Raw genomic sequence first — 21,796 nt, forward strand, 5'->3', positions numbered from 1 at the left:
TTAATGTATTCCTATGCAGAGTAGATTTTAAAATGATTTCTGAGCAGATGGCATTATTAACAAAAATCAACAGGCATACTCTGATGCATGAAAAACGTTCAAGGTTAGATGGCAGGAATATTTAGATACAGTAGGAATTTACTTAGGACATTACTCTTCTGGTAGTATTCACTAAATAATTTTTTATTAATTTATGTATTTGCATATTGATTTTAAATTGTGGAATGAATCACAAGTCAAAATATTAATTTTGACAAATAATTATGTTCTCTTTCTCTGTGAATAACAGGTCCCAAGGGTAGACTGGAATAAATGCATAATATAACTTGATATAGGATAAAGTTGTTTTTAGTCTTGAAGGTCACTTTATTTCCTTGCAATTAATGTATTAAAGTATCCTTTCACATGACTGATTATTGTCTTTGAATAGAATGCTTACTATGAGAGCTTTCTCACTATCAGACTGGCAAAGATTAAAAACATTGCTCATATTGAAGTGATCAGAGAGAAGTAGTCACTCTCATCTATTGCTCGTGGTAGTGAAAATTGAGATTATTTTTTGATAAATAACTCTTAGCAGTATTTATCATAATTGTAAAAGCTCATACCTTTTCACTTCTAGGAATTCACAGACATGAAAAGCAAAGTATACAAATTGGGTTTCTTTGGAACATATAATAGGAAATTATAAGAAATGACAAATATATTGTATATTAAAATCAAGGGATATCATAGTTATCTTAGAAATTAAGTTAGTCTATTCATATTAAAAAATTTGAAAATTAAAAAAAAAAATGGAAAACCAAGATGAGGAATAGAAATAATTGTGTGAAAAGAAATAGGTTGAGGGGTTGGGGAGAAAATACATATTGGATCTTTCTTTTTAAGTGAATGGACTGAAGTTTTTTTTTTTTAATTTTAGTTTTAAGATAGTTACAGAATCACACGTATTTTAAGGAATAACAGACTTCTCGTGAGCATTTTATAAAATTTTCTGCAAAAGTAACATCTTGTAAAAACCATACAACATAATCACAATCAGAATGTATATACATGCACACATATACTCTGGAATACACACATATACACACACACATACAGCTAGGATATCTTGTGTTACTTTGATTAAAGGGAGTTAGAGGTAGTACTAGATATGCTGGGGAGAAAGGTTTGGAATGTATGTTTCACCTTGTTTTACCACATTATTGTATTATTATTCAAACTATAAATTAAAAATATGAAGTGAAAATAGCAAACAAATTTCTTTGATGGAACAGTATTCAGACATCAGATGTCCTCAAATAAATAAGGTAGAAATATAGGCATATTTACTTCATAATTTTTGTTGTTGTTTCTGAATTTATAGGAATGTTTTCTTCCAATATTTTGAATAATGAAATTATATACTAGCATCACATTTAGTGGATTCAACAAATTTAGTCATTATATTAGCATAAAAATACATTTTCTCTTTTTAGTGAAAGAAGTAACTTTGTTTTTAAATTTAGTTTTGTTATGATTTCAGAATCACACATAACTGATTAGGAGTAGCAGAGTTTTAACAGCTTTTTACAATTTTTTTGCAAATGTAGCATCTTGCAAAAACTTGATTACAACACCATAATCAAAATATTGATATTGATACAGTCAAGTTACAAAAGAGTTCTATCACAGGATCCCCTGTGGTGTCCTTTCACACAATAGTACTTCACTCCTGTCCCCAGCCTCTCCTTAACTCCTGGAAACCTCTAATCTTTTCTCCATGTTTATTGTTAAGTCATTTCAAGAATGTCATATAAATGGAATCATATAGTATACAATCATTGATATTGGCTTTTTTCACTTTCAGCACAATTCTCTATAGATTCATTCAATTTATTAGATGTACTAGTAGTTAGTTTTTATTGCTCCACGAAATGGATATACCAGATTTGTATAACCATTCACCTAAAGAAAAACATATGGGTTATTTACAGTTAAGAGTTATTGTGAATAAGGCTGACATGGAGACGTTGATACAGTCTTTTTGGAACATACATTTTAATTTATCTGGGATAAATACTTAGGAGTGTGATTTCTGTGTTATTTAGTAGTTGCATATTTAGTTTTTAAAGAAATTGCCAAATCAGAGACTCTGCATCTGATAGAAGAAAAAGTTGGCTCCGATCTACACATTGTAGGGTCGGGCTCCAAATTCCTTAACAGGACACCCATAGCACAAAAGTTGATAACAAGAATCAACAATTGGGACTTACTTAAACTGAAAAGTTTTCTCTCAGCAAGAGAAACAATCAAAGAGGTAAATAGGGAGCCTACATCATGGGAACAAACTTTTACTCCTCACACTTCAGATAGAGCCCTAATATCCAGAGTATACAAAGAACTCAAAAAATTAAAGAATAAGAGAACAAATAACCCAATCAACAAATGGGCCAAAGATCTGAACAGACACTTCTCAGAGGAGGACATACAATCAATCAACAAGTACATGAAAAAATGCTCACCATCTCTAGCAGTCAGAGAAATGCAAATCAAAACCACCCTAAGATACCATCTCACTCCAGTAAGATTGGCAGCCATTATGAAGTCAACCAACAACAAGTGCTGGCGAGGATGTGGGGAAAAGGGTACTCTTGTACATTGCTGGTGGGACTGCAAACTGGTGCGGCCAATCTGGAAAGCAGTATGGAGATTCCTGGGAAAGCTGGGAATGGAACCACCATTTGACCCAGCTATTGCCCTTCTTGGACTATTCCCTGAAGACCTTAAAAGAGCGTACTACAGGGATACTGCTACATCGATGTTCATAGCAACACAATTCACAATTGCTAGACTGTGGAACCAACCCAGATGCCCTTCAATAGATGAATGGATAAAAAAAAAAATGTGGCATTTATACACCATGGAGTATTACGCAGCACTAAAAAATGACAAAATCATAGAATTTGCAGGGAAATGGATGGCACTAGAGCAGATAATGCTTAGTGAAGCTAGCCAATCCCTAAAAAACAAATACCAAATGTCTTCTTTGATATAATGAGAGCAACTAAGAACAGAGCAGGGAGGAAGAGCAGGAAGAAAAGATTAACATTAAACAGATACATGAGGTGGGAGGGAAAGGGAGAGAAAAGGGAAATTGCATGGTAATGGAGGGAGACCCTCATTGTTATACAAAATTACATATAAGAGGTTGTGAGGGGAATGGGAAAATAAACAAGGAGAGAAATGAATTACAGTGGATGGGGTAGAGAGAGAAGATGGGAGGGGAGGGAGGGGGGATAGTAGAGGATAGGAAAGGTAGCAGAATACAACAGTTACTAATAGGGCATTATGTAAAAATGTGGATGTGTAACCGATGTGATTCTGCAATCTGTATTTGGGGTAAAATTGGGAGTTCATAACCAACTTGAATCTAATGTATGAAATATGATATGTCAATAGCTTTATAATGTTTTGAACAACCAATAAAAAATAAATTAAAAAAAAAGAAAAAAAAGAAAAATAAAGAATCAAAGATAATTAAAAAAAAAAAAAAAGAAACTGCCAAATTGTTTTCCATGGTAGCGGTACCATTTTATGTTCTCAGCAACAATAAATTAATGAACCATTTTCTCAGTAACTTTGTCAGAATATGACTCTCACTATAGTTAGACACTCTGATATGTGTATATGTATATATATATATATATATATATATATAGACATGTAACTGTATATATTATATGCATAATTATATAATATAATATGTATGACATATGATTGTATATAATTATACATATTATATGCCATATATATATGAGAGAGAGAGAGTGAGTTACATTTCTCTGTGGCTGTAATTTGCATTTTTAATGGATGATAATATTAAATCTCATTGCATATTCTTATTTTAAATCTATACATAATATTTAGTGAAATGTTCCTTTATGTTCTTTGCCTGTCTTCTAATTATATTTTTAATTGTTGAGTTTTAAGAGTTGTTTATATATCCAAATACTACTTTTTTATCCAATATGTGGTCTTCAAGTATTTTCTCCTAGGCTTTAACTTATTTTTCATCCTCTTTACAGGTCCTTTCACAGAACAAAATAAATTTTGAGACCCAGTTTATGAGTTGTTGCTTTTGATCCAGCTTTTGATATTATGTGTAGAATCTCTTTTCTTAACCATAGAATTCAAAGATTTTCTCTAATGATTTTTTTCTACAAATTTTAGTTTTGTATTTTATGTTTAAATATAGGACCATTTTGAGTTATTTTTTTGTATAAGATGTTATGTTTATATCTAGATCATACTTTATGTCTAGTTGGTTTCTAAACTATTTGTTAAAAAGATTATCTTTTTAACCCAATGAAATTGCTTTTGTACCTTTATCAAAAATATACTAGTTTTATTTGAGTGCATCCCTTTTTGGGTCATCTCTTCCATTTCATTGATTTGTATCTATATTTCTATTGACCCCACCCAATCCTCATTATTATAGCTATGTAAATCTTGGAATGGGCAAAATAATTTATCTTGCTTTATTCTTTTGTTTCCATATTGCTGTAGCCCTTACGTTTTTCATATAAATTTTAGAATAATCTTGCTTATAATTAATTTTTTCTGGGATTTTGATAGGAATTCCATTAATATCCATACATCTGTTAAGAAAAAATTGGTATATTTACTATGTTGAGTCCTGTAATCTATGAACATAGTATGTCTGTTCATATATTTAGATCTTTCATTTCTTTTAACACAGTTGGTATTTTTCAGAAAAAAAATTACTGTACCTGTTTTGTTACATTATCATGTAATTATTTTAATTTTTTAAGGGTTACAAGTACTAGGTGTTTTGGGGGGGGTTAGGGGCACTGTGCTTGAACTCAGGGGTGCTTTCTTACTGAGCTACATCCCCAGCCTTTTAATTAATTAATTAATTAATTTATTTATCTATTTATTTTTTTAGATAAGGTTTTTCTCAGTTACTTAGGGCCTCACTAAATTGCTGAGGCTGACCTGAAATATACAATTCTACTGTCCCAGCCTCCAGAGTTACTGGAATTACATACAGGTGCCATAGGCCTGGCTTGCTATTGTATTTTAAATTTCTGTATCCACTTGTTCATTGTTAACATGTAGAAATGTAAATATATATGTATGTTTATCTTGTATCCTGTGTCTTTATTGAAGTCACTTATTCTAGGAGTTCTTGTTTGTTTTTTTAGATTCCTTATGATTTTCAGAGTACTGAATACTAAGAACTAGACCACCAGGGAGCTTTCCTTACGATTTTCAACATGGACAATCAGAATGCTTTTAATTAATTAATTTATTAATTAATTTATTTTTCTGGTGACCACATTTTATTATAGTAGTTTTCAAACTATAATATCTGATCTAGTAGTGGATTATAAAATCAGTTTATTATAATGAATTCGATAGAAATACAATAAAACAGAATATCAGAGTATAGCACATGTACTAAGGTTACATGTTGTGTTTTGTGATATTGTATTTCAGGAGTGTATACATGCATGGGGCTGAGAGATATATGTGATATATAGATAGATAGCTCTCTATATAGATACATATAGATATATATCACAATAATGTCTTTCAAAAGGTCATTTTCAGAAAGTTGCTACCTCCTGTTTTATGAGAAAATCATTAGCGTATCAATGAAAAGACCAAAAAAGTGCTTTCTCATCCACCATTTTTTCATTACATTCCAAATACCATATAATTAACCTCTATTAATTAATTAATTTATTTAATTATTTAATTGGTTTTATTTTTTAAATACATGACAGAAGAATGCATCACAATTCTTTTTTTATCATTATGCGTTTAATTTCTAATTTGTTCAAATTACTGAGAATACATTTCTGGATAATGTTAAAATTAACTGGTCAGGGTTTTTTTATTAGCTACACATGACATTGCAATGATCTTATAGAACAATTTTCCATACCTCTATGTATAAAGTATGTTCACGCCAATTCATGTCTTCTTACAAGATGTAGTTTGGATAATGATGTCTATCACATTACACCAGAATGCCTTCAAATACGGAAAGTTTTCCTTCTTCCTTTTGGATCTATATTCCTTATATTTAGTTTTTCTTGCAATATTATATTGTCTGCTACTTCCATTATTTTAAATATGAGTGTGAGAACGTACATTCTTATCTTGTTTCTGACCCTAGGGGATAGATATTTAGACTTTCAGTAGTAATATTACGTTATCTCTATTTTTTTTAGCATTATGAAGTTAGAATGTTCCCTTTTATTTCTAATTTTTGACAGATTTTAATCATAAATGGATGTTGAATTTTATAAAAACCTTTTTCTGGATCAGTGGATATGTTCAAGTGACTTTTTTCTTTAAACTGTGTTTTTATGGGGTATTACATGGAATTTTGAATACTGAATCAGTCTAAAGTACTTGAAATAACTCCAGTTGATCATGATATATAATTCTTTTTACCAAAATTCTATTTTCTACTACCATGTGAATGAATTTGTGTTTATACTCTATAGAAATATTGATATATAGTTTTCTTTTCTGGTACTGTCTGTACCTGGTTTTGGTATCTGAGTAATACTAGCTTAATGAAATTAATTAGGAAGTGTTCTATTGTTTTCTATTGTCTGAAGAGACTAGAGTTCATGATCATATTTATTTACACATGTGATAAGATTCTCCAGTGAAACCATCTGGGACTGGACATTTGATTGATGAAAGAATTAAAACAGCATACTTAAGTTTTAGAAATAGTTATAGAGATATTAAATGATCTGTTTTATATTGGGTAAGTTGCAGTGGCTTGCATTATTTAAGGAACTGATTCACTGTATCTAAATTATCAATTATCTATATATATGTAGAAGGTTTTTTTTGCTAGCATTCTCTCTTTTAAAAGACTCTTCATTTCATGTTAATTATCAGTGTTTCATATAGAATATCCCATAATGATTAGTGACAAGAACACCATAGGTTTTTTCAAATACTAAGTGTCAATCATTTTTGGTAGATATTGGTTTTCCCCACACAAAATAACTGAATATTATACAATTTCAGGAGATGGTGATGCGATTAGCAAAGTTTAAAAATGGCAGTACTTAAAATCATGCATATTATTTCACAACTTTATAAAACTTTTAAAAACTTCCACAAACATTCCTGGTGCAAAAAAAAGTCCTTCAAAAACTGCATGATAACATTAAGCTACAAAATTCACTTTGGAAAATAAAGAAGTTGTTTTTCTCAATTTGGTTTTAAGATTTTTTTAAATGTTAAAAGTATAATGAGGAGTGTATTGGAAAAGGTAGGGAAAAGGAGCTTCCAATTGTAGATTCAACATATCTGAAAATATTTTAATTATGTAATTTTCAAGAGCAAGACTATATTATAAATAATAGTCTTTCAGCAAGATGGACAAACGAGGAGTTATTATATCACCTGTTCCCATGAGAGAGGTGTTCTTGAAAAATTCTTATTTATAGAATCTTCTGTAAAATAGAGTTGGTACCTCCAATTTGTGTTTTACTAAAACAATATCATTAGAGTTTGTGTTTTTGTCTAAAAGTGCATCTACTCTACCATTTAGATGTCCAATTTTCAGAATGTCTTCCACATTGGCTACCCAGCTTGCATTCTTAAATCTCATTTGGAGTCTCCTAGCAGAATTATGTTGCTATTTTCTATTTGTTGGCTAAAATGTTCTGTATTCTTCATGGTTCCATCTTGTTTTTTAAAAATACATGAATTAGTTCTTCTTTGAATCCCTTCACTATGCCATTTTCATCAAAACCCACGAAGCTGAATACCACTTTGATATTTGCATGATCAATCACAGCTTTGCAGGTAAGTTCCTCTAGTATATCACTGATACCAGCCAAAAATATGAATGTAGGGATACTGTGCCATTGGAACTTAGCTAAGAAATTCTCATATCCTTCCTTGAGGGTATTCTCATATCCATCTGATTTTTCCACAATTTCTTTAAGTTTAGATTGGTATGGCTTTCACACAGTGTGATTTAGTATACCATTCTGCCACACAAAAGTACTTCTCTTCCAAACAGGATCAACTTCTATGGCATAATCCTGTTCTTTTAGTTTCACTACATTTTTTGGACATTCTTCATTATTTTAGTGACATATGATATGTTGGATAATGTTTCCCCTTTGTAGGAAAATTTACTTAGTCATATAAATATCTGTAATTCTCTAAAGTCTGGCCCTGCAAGTGCTGGAGCTTCACATGCTGCAATATCAAGCCCTCTCTCCTTTCTGCAGAAACTGTTTTCTTTTGAATGTTTTGATATCTACAGATTTTTTTCAGTCATAATCCCTGTCTCATTTCTACTTTGAGCATGAATGAGATCCACCATATGGAGCTTTACATACATAAGACTAAATGTGGCTTTGGAAGTTATTATGAATTTTGTCCTTAAAAGAAAGTAACTGTGTGAATTTACAAATCTACATCACACCTTTCTACACAGGTCTAGCTTCATTGTGAAAATGATTTTTTTGGACAGCATTTTACATTTTAGTAAAGTAAAGCATTTATACTTTTTGTTGTTTCCAGTAAATATTTTTCTTTTTTATAGGCAGATGTCTCAGTTATCTATTAACACACAAAAAACCATTCTAAAACGTAGTATCTTAAAACAAGAAGAATGATGTTATTTCTCTTTATTCTATGGCTTGGCTGGGCTCAGTTGTATGGTTCATTTGTTTAAGTTGGCATTAACTGGCAGTTTGGCCAGGGCTAGAATGTCAAAGTCGTGTTATCATGCCTGAGGCTTCAGCTTAGATGCTAGAATAATTGGTACAAGGTTGAAACCATTTATCTCTCTTTCTCTCTCTCTCCTTTTCCATGTGGGGTTTCTAGCAAGGATGATGTACTTCCTCCCCCCGCCCCCCATGGTGTCTGGCTTCCAAAAGACAGAAAGCAGAAATTAGCAGGCTTGTTCAGCATAGCCTTGGAACTTTTATAGTGCCGTTTCTCCTGCATTCTGCTGGTCAAATTCAGAGCTAGCTTCAACTTAAAAGAATAATAAATAGACTCCATACCTTGATTGGAGGAGTAGTAGACATATACAAAGTTGGGAGGAACTGTTAGTGTTCATTTTTGCAAATAACATACTACAGAAAATAATTGAAGATGACAAAATATGTTGAGTGCTTTCAAACTCATAATTTATAGGACATGCTAATATGAATTTATGTAAATGAATACAAATAATAGCTTATGGTAGGCTGATAAATGACCCCTAAAGACATGTCTACTTCCTAATCCTTGACAACTCTGTTACCTGATTTGAATACATGTGCTTTGCAGATATAATCTTGAGATTAATAAATTATCCTGGGATACTTAATGGGTTCAACATGCCCTCATAAGTGCTGATGAGAAAGAGCAGAGAGAGATTAGCATTAGATATACCTAGACAAGTATAGGCCAGGTGACCAAGGTGATGTGGCCATAGATCAAGGCATGAAGAAGGTGGTAAGAGGCAAGGTTCAGACTGTCCCCTAGAATTTCAGAGGACAGTTCAGAGAGAGAATTTCTGATAAATTTAATACATTGAAACCTATTTTGGCTCTGAGGTCTCCAGAATTCTAAAAGTAGATATGTCTGTTGTCTTAAGCATCTACATTTAAAGGACTTTAGGAAATGAATGCAGTGCCTATGTCTGAGGTGTTTTCAAAGTTAATAAAACTTTTAAGTGTTTATAAGATGTTTTGTCTACTTAAAATGTATTTAAGATTTAAAATCTGTCTTTGGTTTCTAGGAGACAACAAAAATATAAACTTTATGGAAATTACTCTATGATTATAATTAATTTTGATCAAGTTCACAAGAAGGTGCAAAGGGAAATCTTTTTCACCTTTTACCAAACTACCCCACATTAATGTCTGTGTCAAACAAGGTGTAGTATCATAACCAGCATATTGACATTTGTATAATCCATAGAGCTTTTCCTAACGATATAGGGATTTTATTTGTGTGTATTTGTGTTTGTATATGTATTCTCTGTATGATATTTCAAACATAAAACTTCATGTCACCCTTACCATTAAGTTGTACCATCCTGAAATATTCCCTCCCACTTCCAATTTATAGCAAACCACCTGCTCTCTTTGCAACTACTAATCATTGTTCATCTTTGTAATTGTTATTTCACAAATGTTGTATATATAGAATTATGAAATATGTATTATTTTGAAATTGGCTTCTTAATTTTTAAAAAGCTTGTTATTTTTTCCTTGAAGTTCATCTAAATTCTTGAAGGTAATGAGAGTTCTCTCCTTTTTAATGCTGACTGATGCTTTATGGTGTGGATGTAGCACAGGTGGTTTTAAGTCTTCACCCACTGAAGCACATATAGGTAGTTTCCAGTTTGGGCTATTATAAACAAAGCTGCTATGAACATTTGTGTACATACTTCTTAAGTTTCTATTCTCTGGAGTAAATTCTTAAAAGAGTACAGTTGAGGGTCACTTTAAGAAGTCTAGTACTGCGGTTGAAAGCAAGTTCCAACTGTTTTTTAGAATGGCTGTGCAATTTGACATTGCCATCGATGGTGTATGATTCATCTAGATTCTTTGCATCCTCGCCAACACCTGGTGTTATTAATGTTTAAAAAAATATATTCATTTTGATAGGTGTCTTGTAGTCCATCTTTTTGGCAGACACATATTTAATGAAGTATAAATTATGCCTTTTTTATTGTGCATTTTTGTATTGTCATTTGTAAAAAAATGTTCCCTCCCTTTTGATTCAATATGTGATTTTTGTTTCTTTTTGCTTAGTGTTATCTTTCTGCTTATGTGCAGGGATATATAATTTACAAAATAAACTTTTAGGCTGAATTCTATATTTAGAAAATATTTTGCCTCATTTGTCAAGATCATTGTTTTAGTCAGCCTTTTCACTTCTGTGATTAAAAGACTTGACTAGCACAATTATAGAGGAGGAAAAGTTTATTTAGGTGCTCATGGTTTCAGAAGTCTCAAACCATAGGCAGCAGGCTCCATTCCTCAGGGCTTGAGGTAAGGTAGACCATTATGGTGGAAGAGTATAGCAGAGGGAACTTGCTCACATGGTGATCAGAAAGCAGAGAGAGAGACTGCACTGGCCAGATACAAATATATACCCCAAAGTCATACCCCCAGTGCTCACCTCCTCTAGTCACACCCTACCACTTCAACTACCACTCAGTTAATACCTATCAGGGGATCAATTCACTGATTGGATTAAAATGCTCACAACCCAATCTTCTCCTCTGAACCTTCTTGCATTGTCTCACTCATGAGCTTTGGGGGACACTTCACATCCATTTCATTGTATCTCTTTTCATTTTCATTATGCAATTGTTCCTTAGTGAGAAAATAATTAGCATGTTGTTCCAGTTTTTCCTGTAATATGATCAACATTTTGATTTTATTCAGGCAGTCTATCTTATTTAGTGGAATTAGTAAAATTTATTTCATTGTGTCCATAATGAACTTTAGATTTGGTGCTCAGATTGATTTGTATTTAAGAAAAATTTCCCCAGTAAAATTTGAACTTGTCAAAGTCAAGAAGATAATTTGCAGGTGCTATAGTTCTTTCTTATAGAATATTAAACTGTGGCAAATGCCAAACCATAATCAGTGCAGACAAGTCTCTAGGAGTCTTCCTTATGTTTAAGATGCAAGTTCTGGCCTGCTATTTCAGGTCTTTAAGTATTTTCACTTAAAATGTTAATTAAAATTTAATATAACATAATTTTAAAGAGGTAATAACAATAGTTTGGGAGCTAAACAATGCCTAGAAAGATGGGACAAGAATTGTCCAAATATTTAGATAATTCTCTGATAAAAATACTGGTTGAGACAAAAGCAGAGAAAAGACCTATTACAAATGTTAGGAATAAAGAGTGGGATAAGAGTACAGGTGTTTTAAAAAAGCAGTTATGGAATATCAGGAGTCGTTATGCCAATAAATTGACAATTTTAATTAAATGAACAAGTTCCTCAGAAAAGATGACTTACTAAAACTAACAACAAGAAAATAATCTAAATGGCTTTATGTCAATGAAATAAATTGAATTTTTAATTAAACATATTCCATAACGAAAACTTCAGGCCCAGATGGCTTTATTGGTGAATGCTGCCAAACATTTAAGGATGAAATAAAAAAGTAACCCTCCACATATTGTCTCAGAGAATATACAAGAAACTCTTTTCATGGGGCCACCAAACCAAAACCAGAGAAGCAAAATCCAAGAATAAAACTACAGACCCACATACCCATGAGTGTAGTTGAGATCAATGCACAACAAAACATCACAGATTTATTCCAATGACTTACTAAAAGGATAATAAATCCTGACCAAGGAAGTTATCATAGAAATGAGAGATTGTTTTAAGACATGAAACCAATCAATGAGTCTGTATTAACAGATCAAGAAGGTTCAGAATTATTAAAGACAAAATTATGGTTCAACATTCAACACATTAAAAAAGTCACTAAACTAGGAATAAAAAGTAATCTCACTAAAATGATAAAGTGCATCTATAAAAAATCAATACCTGAAGTTGTACTTGGGTGAAATATTGAGTACTTTCCTAGGGACATTGGGGCAGAGATGAGGAGGTCAGCTGTTAACAATTCTGTGCAACTTTTTAGTAGATCTTCTAGCCACTAAATAAGACAGAGAAAGAAGCCATACGTAACTAATTAGAAAAGTATAAGATAATGTACGTATGATATGTCAAAATACACTCTACTGTCGTGTTTATATAGAAAGGACAAATTAAAAAAAAAGTCAAGTTAAATTGTCTTCACTCACTGAAGGTATGATTGTATAATTGGATATTCTTTGTGAACAATGACAACACAAAAGACAAAACTTGGCCATCATTTTAAGACAGAAATCCTGTTTTTTAAAAATCTGATTACACATCCTAGCAACCTGAATCAAGAAAGCAATTATAATTATATCTAAAAGTGTAAATTAATTAGGGATAAGCTTAACAATGTTCAGGACTGCTAACAATGAAATGCTTAAAACATTCTCAAGAGAAATTTAAAAAGAGATATATAAAAAGATATACCAAGTTCATAGATTGGAAAACTCAACTCTTTATATGTCAATGCTCCTCAAATGGATCCATACAATTGATGGACTCCCATTTAAATTTCCTATTAGGTGAAGTTTGAAAATGTGAAGAGGTGGAGTTTGTATCCTCTTTTAGACTGGATTTCACTCTTAGTATTACTTTCTGCATGGAGTACAAGAACATTGTCATTTATTTCTATTCCTCCCATTTTAGTTCCTGATTTTGTTGTTACTTTAAAATTTCAAATTAATTTTTTTCCTTTTTATGATTTCTACAGACAATAAACCTTATTCTCTTGTTTAATGTTCACATTTATTCTTTAACGTGGGTATTTTGTAACTGAGGTCTTTGTTTGCTCTTTTGTTTGACTGAAATTCATGATCATGAAGCCCCTCCCTCCCATACCCCAATTCCATGTTTGTAGGACTCATCCATTCTTTTAGAGATGGAATATTTGCCTGGGATTTTAATAATTAGAATACAAACTATTTGGGTAAAAATAAAAACTAGGAATTACTTATTTCCCTTTGATTTTTATAGGTGTTCTGAGAAGTTGTTTTATTTTCACTTTCCACTTCTGCTTGAAATACCTAGGAATTTTTTATTTTCAAATTTTCTGTTTTTACTCTTCTGTATTGTTACTATGATTTGAATGCACATATCTAATCAAAATTTGAATTATTCTTTCTTGTAGTATTTTATATTTTACTAGTTCTAACCTCTTGTTTGGAGAGTCCAATTATAAATGTGTTGGGTCACCTTTATCTGACTTTTCATTATCATTTTGTGTACATTACTTAAACTATTTGTTTCTCTTAAATGTTTTTTTGTGTGTGTAGTGTGTGTGTGTAGTTACTCTAAGCCAGTCTTTTATGTCTCCAGAAACAGTTTTAGTAGTGTTTATTTTAGTTTATATTGTTTCTAATGTCACTCCTATTATGAGTTCTCCCATTTCACACCTGTATTCACCTACCTAACTTTTCCCTTTCAGTTAATTGTTTTAAATAAGTGATCTCTTTGTAACCTTAGAGCCCTCATTTTCTGATATACATTCATATTTTACATTTGTTTAATGCTTATGTTTCTTTTCTCTCAATTACCACTCTTTTACTCCTGCTTATATGAAAACCTTTTTCATTCTTCATAACTATTCATCTTTGAACCAGAAACATTCTATATTGGCAGAGTTTTTGATAAAATATTACCCTACAAATTGAACTTAGATGGAATGAGCTGGCAAACTCCACATCTTCAGTTCAGATTTATTTTCTGAAATAGAGGCTGGCAAACATTTTTGATAAGATAATTGGTACACATTTTCACTTTTGTAGTCCATAGGAATCACTCTGCTGACATATTATAAAATTAATCATAGGCAATTTGTATGGGCATGGATATGTTCCAATAAAATTTTATTTACAAAACAGACAATGGGCTGTATTTGGCTCATAGATGATATTCTGTTGGCTCATGTTCTTTTGTGCAGTTGTAGACAGGAGGCCTTTACCAGGTAATGATGAGGACAGCTAATGCAGCTCCTAGGTGCAGATGAAGTCAGTAGGTGATGACTCCTTCAGTTGATTTTATCAGAAGAATAGATGATGTCACCTTGGCAGAGTTTGCGCAGTTACTTGAGTTTGCTTAAGGTTCTTGCATTTAAAATATGAATGTATATATTTTATGTGCATTTAAAATGTTTATAAGGTTGCATTTAAATTTTATTTATATAGATACCATTTTTTAAATTGAAAATATTACCTTTATGTATTCTGATCAGAATTTTTAAATGTAAAATTTGCCACATGTTATCTCGAGTAAATTGATGATGATTATGCATTTGCTTTCTAAAAATATGTAGTAGAATCAAAAGATATTGCATTTTATCTTGATAATTGATTATGGGGAAGCCCATGTTGAACAATATCTTGTGAAGTTTTTCCCCATAAAATGGTGGGTGCTTTTACTATACTAATATCTTCAAATCTGTATACATTTTTTTAACTGTTCTACTGTCTTGGGAGAAAAATAGATCACTATCTACTAAAGAAACTGAGGTTAAGAAAGAACAACTGGAAGTTACAAATTTAATACCAATAAAACTAGGATTCAAGTTCAAGAAGGTCAATACTGAAATCAATGCTCCAATTCAAGTGTCCTTTGTTAGTAACAACTAACAACTTTTATCTTTAGACAATACAATAAATGCTAAAGTTTAATGTGGATATTTCATATTTCACTAACACTTTCTTATATGTTAGGTTAGGCTCTTCAGCAAAAAATATTTGGAAATTAGCTTATTTCAGTTTTTCAGTGGTTGTATTCATTCACTTATGCCACTGATATTACTGAGCCCTAGGGTAAATAATGCAAATCAAGCAGATAAATCCCAAACTACATGAATTGTTTACATATCAAACCTCATTGGCGTCTTTAAAATAGGTGCTGTGAGAAGTTGTTCATTTCTAGAGGTGCTTCTCTTTCAGAATTTCCTATAGTTTCTTCTAATCCTGTGTGAGTGTTTGCTTTTTAGGGTATATATTTCAATTATGGACAGGACTAAACATTATGCAAATCTAAAGGCAACAGATTAGTTAACATGGTCAAGTTATTTTATTCCCCCATTGAATTACCCAGCACTCTGTTTTGCTCATTAATATTACAGGGGGGTGTGATAGTTGTTCATTTGACTTTCAATGTAAATCAATATTTCTTTCTGTGCTAGGGATTGAACTTGGGGGTACTTTATTACTGAGTTATATCCCAAGACCTTTTTAATTGTTTGTTTTGAGATAGGGTGTCATTAAGTTGCTGAGGCTGGCCTTGCCTCCTGAGTTACTGGATTACAGAAATGCATCACTATACCTGGCTCTCTCAGTATATGTCTAATAGTAATCCTTTCAAGATTTTCATGAACTGTTTACATATTAAATCTCATTGGTATCTTTAAAATAGGTGCTGTGAGAAGTTGTTTTCCCAGCAGTGAATGCCAGAATTTTAGGGTCATTCTTTCTAAAGCTTTCCCATCCGATTCTCAAATATTTAGTCACTTTTTTTTTTTTTTTGGTACAAGGGATTGAGCTCAGGGGCACTCAACCACTGAGCCACATCCCCAGCCCTATTTTTACTTTATTTAGAGACTGATTCTCTCTGAGTTGCTTAGTTCCTCACCTTTGCTGAGGCCAGCTTTGAACTCGTGATTCTCCTTTTTCAGCCTCCCAAGCCACTGAGATTACAGGTGTGCACCACAGAGCCTGGCTATTTAGTCACTTTTTCAATCAGACAATTCTGTTGGTCTGTGAATGTGCTCTCTACACTTAGCCTATGTCTGAGTTTGTTAAAGGATGTAAAATGTAACATAGAAATAGAAAAGATAAAAATCCCAAAGTGATAAGTGTTTTCCTTGAGTTTAGAAGATGCTCACAAATATATCAGGAATTTTCCTGCTTCCTGCTCTATTCATCCTACTTCTTATGTTTGGCGTGGTCTCACTCCATTTCTGACCAACTGTAATGTACCTTTTAACCATCATACCTGATCTCTTCTGTTGTGATGATGTCAGATCATTTAAATTCTGCCATATAGTATAGTTACTTAATAGTCATTTAATCTCTGTTAGATATATGCTTCTAAAGCCAATCGAATAAGTCTCCATTACAATATCAAATAAGCGGGTGGATGAGGAATGAAGAATACTTGAGCAGAAGAAATAATGTAGAAGACAAATTTATGGGGTTGGCTTGCAGTTGTGAATGTACTTGTATCAGGAACAAAATAAGACGTGTAGGAAAAAAATCAACTTTAGTTAGGGAGGGAAAAGGAAGAATTCAACCTTTTAATTTCTAGTGAATAGAATATACATTATTTATTGGGTGTATCCGAGATCCAAGATTTTTGCAAGGAGGAAGTTAGGTAAAAGAAAATGTGTATGAAACTCATACGCTTTTATATGTTTTATACTTTTAGAAATATTAAGCTCTGAAAGGCAGGGATAATCATATTTTTATACTCTATAGAAAGAGTTTCCATTGTAAATATGAACAAGAAAGGGTAGTGATTCAGTATTTGTAATTTTTTCATCATTGAATATGATCAATTTTCAACTTATAATTTTACAGGTATCTACAGAATATTGGACATAACAGATCCAGGATTCATAAGACTTTATCACCTTGAATCAAGGATTTATTTGATATTCTCCTAAGTCTTTACTTCATATCAAGTAACATTTTTTTAAAAAAGAGAATTAACACATTTGCCATAAGGGAGTTTTTAAAAATAATACTTCTCGTACTTTCCAATGCCTAAAAATAGCAAGGTGGTAAAAAGAGAATTAGACGATGAGGTTATTGAGTCTGTCAAAGACCTTCTTTCCAATGAAGACTCTGTGGATGATGCTTTTAAGAAGAGTGAACTAATTGTTGACGTCCAAGAGGAGAAAGATTTAGAAGTTGAAGACGGATCTGAAGCTGAAGATGAAAGACCAGCTTGGAACAGTAAGCTCCAATACATCCTGGCTCAAGTTGGATTTTCTGTAGGTTTGGGGAATGTGTGGAGATTCCCATACCTCTGTCAGAAGAATGGAGGTGGTAAGTTCTTTGTTTTAAGTGATAAAGTACTGGAATAGTAAATTGCATATGATTATTTCAAATAGCTCCCATTGTTAGTCTCAGTATTTTTGAAACTATGAATTCCATTGCAAAGCTAGGGAGACCCAATTGTGGGAAATGAGCCCAGCTCTGTTTTCAGATTAGGTTTCCATAGGAACAGATTGGCTTGCTACAAATACTCAGGGAATACTTAAGGGTAACACATTCTCAAATTCTTTCTGTGAATGTTATAAACATCTCTGGATTTCTGACTGGAACTTTTCTAACAAATGTTACATCCATTGTGCCTGTCATTTATTCCCTTTGAGAACAACCTAAAGTTTCTGACATAAGCCAACATTGGTGAAGGAAGACAGAGAGAATTTTCTCCCTATGGACTCATTAACTCTGAATTTTAATTTGCCTCACTCTTTATAAAGCAAAACTGACATGCAATGTGGAATGAATATGGTCTTTAAATGCTGACCAGGACTTTTAGAGCCAGTAGAAGGAATGGCACCAGATAATTAATATAATGCCAGTCTTCTTCATCCTTAAAGATCTTAAATCTTTGGTTTGCAATTCTATAGTTTTTGAAACAATATTCAATTTAAATACATGAGTATTCTTAATTTTAAGCAAAAATTACTGAACCATCATCGATATTCCTGCTATTTGTTTTTGTGCATATAATCATCCAGACTTCCTTAGTAGATATTGTCTTCGAAATCTAGGAAAAAAATCTCAACAGAGGAAGAAATTGTTGATGTATGAAATTAATTCTGTAGCACATCAATATCAAACAATGTTAAATTAAGTAACGTTTGGATTGAAATTTTATTATCTATTTACATGAAAGCTGTTAAAATAAGTATGACTAAACCCCAAATATTCCATAAGTTATACATATCATCACACAAAGAATAGACACTATTTGATTCAAGCCTATGATAATTTTTTTGATTGAACAAAAGATGTAATTGAAATCTAAATCTACAAATGCTGCATCAAATTAAATAAAATAAACCTTTGTATGTGAAGTATTTTTTCCCCTAAGTAACAGATAAAAAGCTAAGGTTTTATAGTAACAAAATATGTTTAAGCTGGTTAATTCATCCAGGTACAAAACAAGAGGTTTGGGGAAAGTAGCTTATCTGACAAGTCTTCTGATAGGTAAGAATTAATACTAAAGTCCTGATGCATCACCCATCAATCACTGAGAGCTGTCCTCTCCTCAGCTGGTTACTAGCATCACATAAGACTTAAATTATCAAATCAACTATAAGCAACCATACAAAACCTTAAATTTTTGTTTCTCAAAATTCATTCAATTTTCCAGGACTGGCAGAAGACAAATTCTGATTTGGAGATCTTTTTCTTTGGAGAACTACTAGCCATACTAAGGAAGAAAGCTGTCTTGACTGAAAAGTTGGGTTGTGCATTCCAATCTATCTTGGTTGGGAGCTCTAAGAGATTTCATATTTAGCAATTTGTTATTAGCAAACATGGATCTTCCATTTTATTTCCATATGTAAAAAAGTGAAAATACCTCTGTATTTTGTAGTGTTGCTTTCTACCTTTTGAACACAAAGACTAGAGAGCTGCATTGCATGTATCATAAAACAAGAGGTTTTATAATTTAAGATGGCATTAGAGGACTAAAGGTTACACTCAGCATGTAGTATAGTACTGAGGTTTCTCAGTCATTTAGCCCAAGAGCCTGAGGCTACAAAAATCTTATCATTAATAATTTGAGGCACTTTATGAACAACAGGAAAAAATAATAGATCCCCATATAAGTTGATTTATCTGAAGAGATCATACTTCAACCACAGTGATCAAGCTTAGTAAGTGCTATGGTATAGAAAATAACTCGATCTTATTTTGAAGTCACTTTGGTTGTTTTCCATGTTTGGCACCATGTGACCTTTCACGAGTTACCACATGAGTTAAATGGGGTTAATACTTGTACTTGCTCACTGGATTCTTTAAGGAAGAAATAACTATATGTAATGGTCTTAGAAATGTGCCTGGAAAATAGTGAGTTCTTTAATAGTAAATATTATACTTTAGCTATGACTTTTAAATATGAGACTAAAGTTAGAATCATTTGAGTTAAAGGAAAGGGCTGTGTATAAGTAGCATATCCTGTACACATAACAGGAAAGATTCCCAATGAGTCCAGTCTTAAGTCTCTCTCTCTTTCTTTCTTTTATTTTCCTTAGCTGTTCACATGTTAATAAATTCATTCACTTTCTTGAAGTTTGATCCTGGTGTTGAAATTCATTTTCAGTCCTTTGGGAAACATGTTCCAGTCAGGAGCACCTGAATGTTACTCATCATTTTAGGATTAGAATTTAGGTAATTTTGTTTTGTAAGTTCAGTCATTTGTACAATCAACTAAAATCTGAAAGATTGAGATTAATAGGGAGGTAGAAATTATGTATCAACCATTCTATTAGGGGGAATTACTGTATAAAGTTATCACTGAAGGGATGTATAGATACTGAGATAATTAATTTGAAAATAATCTATTACTATTTACTTCTTCTTTGGAAGATATTCAGATTGCCAGAACAATCTGAATATCTTCCAAAATCTATTAAATAAAATTAAACACATTTTTAAAAATATGGAATATATAATAAATGACCTCATAAAAATGAGAATTAGTACCATCAATTAAAGGCCTTCCTGCTACACTTAACAGACTATAGTTGGACCACACTTAAGAAATATGAATGTAAAAAGTCCAACTTAAAGGTATTTATTAATAATTCGAATGTTTTTCTCATGTGGAAATGAGTACAGGTTTCATGATTAACTTGTTTATCTAATTAATTGGATCTGATATTAATATTGACAAATCATTCATTATATTTTAAAATCACTAGTCATATGTCTTCACTTGGAATTTAAATGGAAAATAATTCTCTCTTCCTGGCACATGCATTTTTATAATAGACATCAACTATTTCAGTTCTTCAATTACTTGTGCCCTTCTTACAGATTTGAGGGAAAATTTTTTCCTGACATGTGCTTTTATTATGTAATGTATATGAGAAAAATGACATTTGACCCTAGTAGAAGTCATTTTGTCATTTTTTAAAAAATTTCAGATTAGGCAGTTGTTTTTTATTCTGTGATATTACTGTGTTTGGAAAACAAAAAGTCACTTTTAATACACATAAAATCTCATTCACTCCAGTTTTTCAGATTGGGAATATATGATTTAAATCAGTTTATATAGCTATTAATAAATGACTTTATAAACATTATATGAAGCTTTCTAGGAATTTGTAAAATCTACACCAGAAAACAATTACTTTTTGATTTACCTCCATTTAAAAACATAGTGCATTGTAATTATACACAACAGTGGAATTCCTTGTTACAGATTTGTACATGAACAAAGTGTAGCAATACAATATCATCAATTTCTTTCCCCAGTACCTCCCCTTTTCCTCCCCTCTTTTCTCCTTCTAGTCCCCTTCCTCTGTTCTATATGTCTCTCTTCTCTTTACATGAGATTTCTCCCACATTTTTTAGGTGATTTTAAATTGAGTTGATTTTAAAGAATCAATTATTTAATTGGAAAATGAAGAAGCCATTTTACAGTAGCCCCCCAAAATTAAACTATTAATAGCCTTTTATCATAATTATTTTATCAAAAAGTTTTTGTAGAAGTCAAATTCAGGTTTAAAAATTTTGAAAGTTTAAAGTAATAAAATTAAATTTTCTTTAATGTCATCTATAATTATAACTTAAAGAAGCTCAAATATTGTCTTTCATGTAATAGAATTAATTTGTTCTCTACTGTGACTATTAAAAATATAATCTGTTTTATTTGTTCTTGTCTCTGTAGGTGCATATCTTTTACCATATTTAATACTACTTCTGGTAATAGGTATTCCCCTTTTTTTCCTGGAACTTTCTGTGGGTCAAAGAATTCGGCGAGGCAGCATTGGTGTGTGGAACTACATAAGCCCCAAACTGGGTGGAATTGGATTTGCAAGTTGTGTAGTAAGTGTTCTGGTGGTGAATGCAATATTTTCAGGGTTTGGAATGATATAATTCATATCTAAATGAAACCTCAGAGTGTGTTTA

The 21,796-nt window shown here is 31.8% G+C and overlaps 1 protein-coding gene and 1 pseudogene across 1 annotated transcript in view; one reads left to right on the top strand and one right to left on the bottom strand.

Annotated features, from left to right (window-relative positions):
- Slc6a15 (solute carrier family 6 member 15) overlaps window positions 1–21,796 on the top strand; it is a 48,952-nt gene that overhangs the window by 2,660 nt on the left and 24,496 nt on the right. The window contains exons 2-3 of the mRNA XM_046419344.2: window positions 17,219–17,689; window positions 21,555–21,712. Of these exons, the coding sequence (XP_046275300.1) occupies window positions 17,401–17,689; window positions 21,555–21,712 (447 nt within the window). The 5' untranslated portion in view covers window positions 17,219–17,400. The remainder of the gene's footprint in view (window positions 1–17,218; window positions 17,690–21,554; window positions 21,713–21,796) is intronic.
- Window positions 7,482–10,086, bottom strand: LOC124075728 (cytosolic 5'-nucleotidase 3A-like; annotated as a pseudogene).

The sequence above is a fragment of the Marmota monax genome, unplaced genomic scaffold, assembly GCF_021218885.2.
Source record: "Marmota monax isolate L192 unplaced genomic scaffold, Marmota_monax_Labrador192_F-V1.1 WCK01_AAM20220418_F8-fsc00036, whole genome shotgun sequence".
Lineage (NCBI taxonomy): Eukaryota > Metazoa > Chordata > Mammalia > Rodentia > Sciuridae > Marmota > Marmota monax.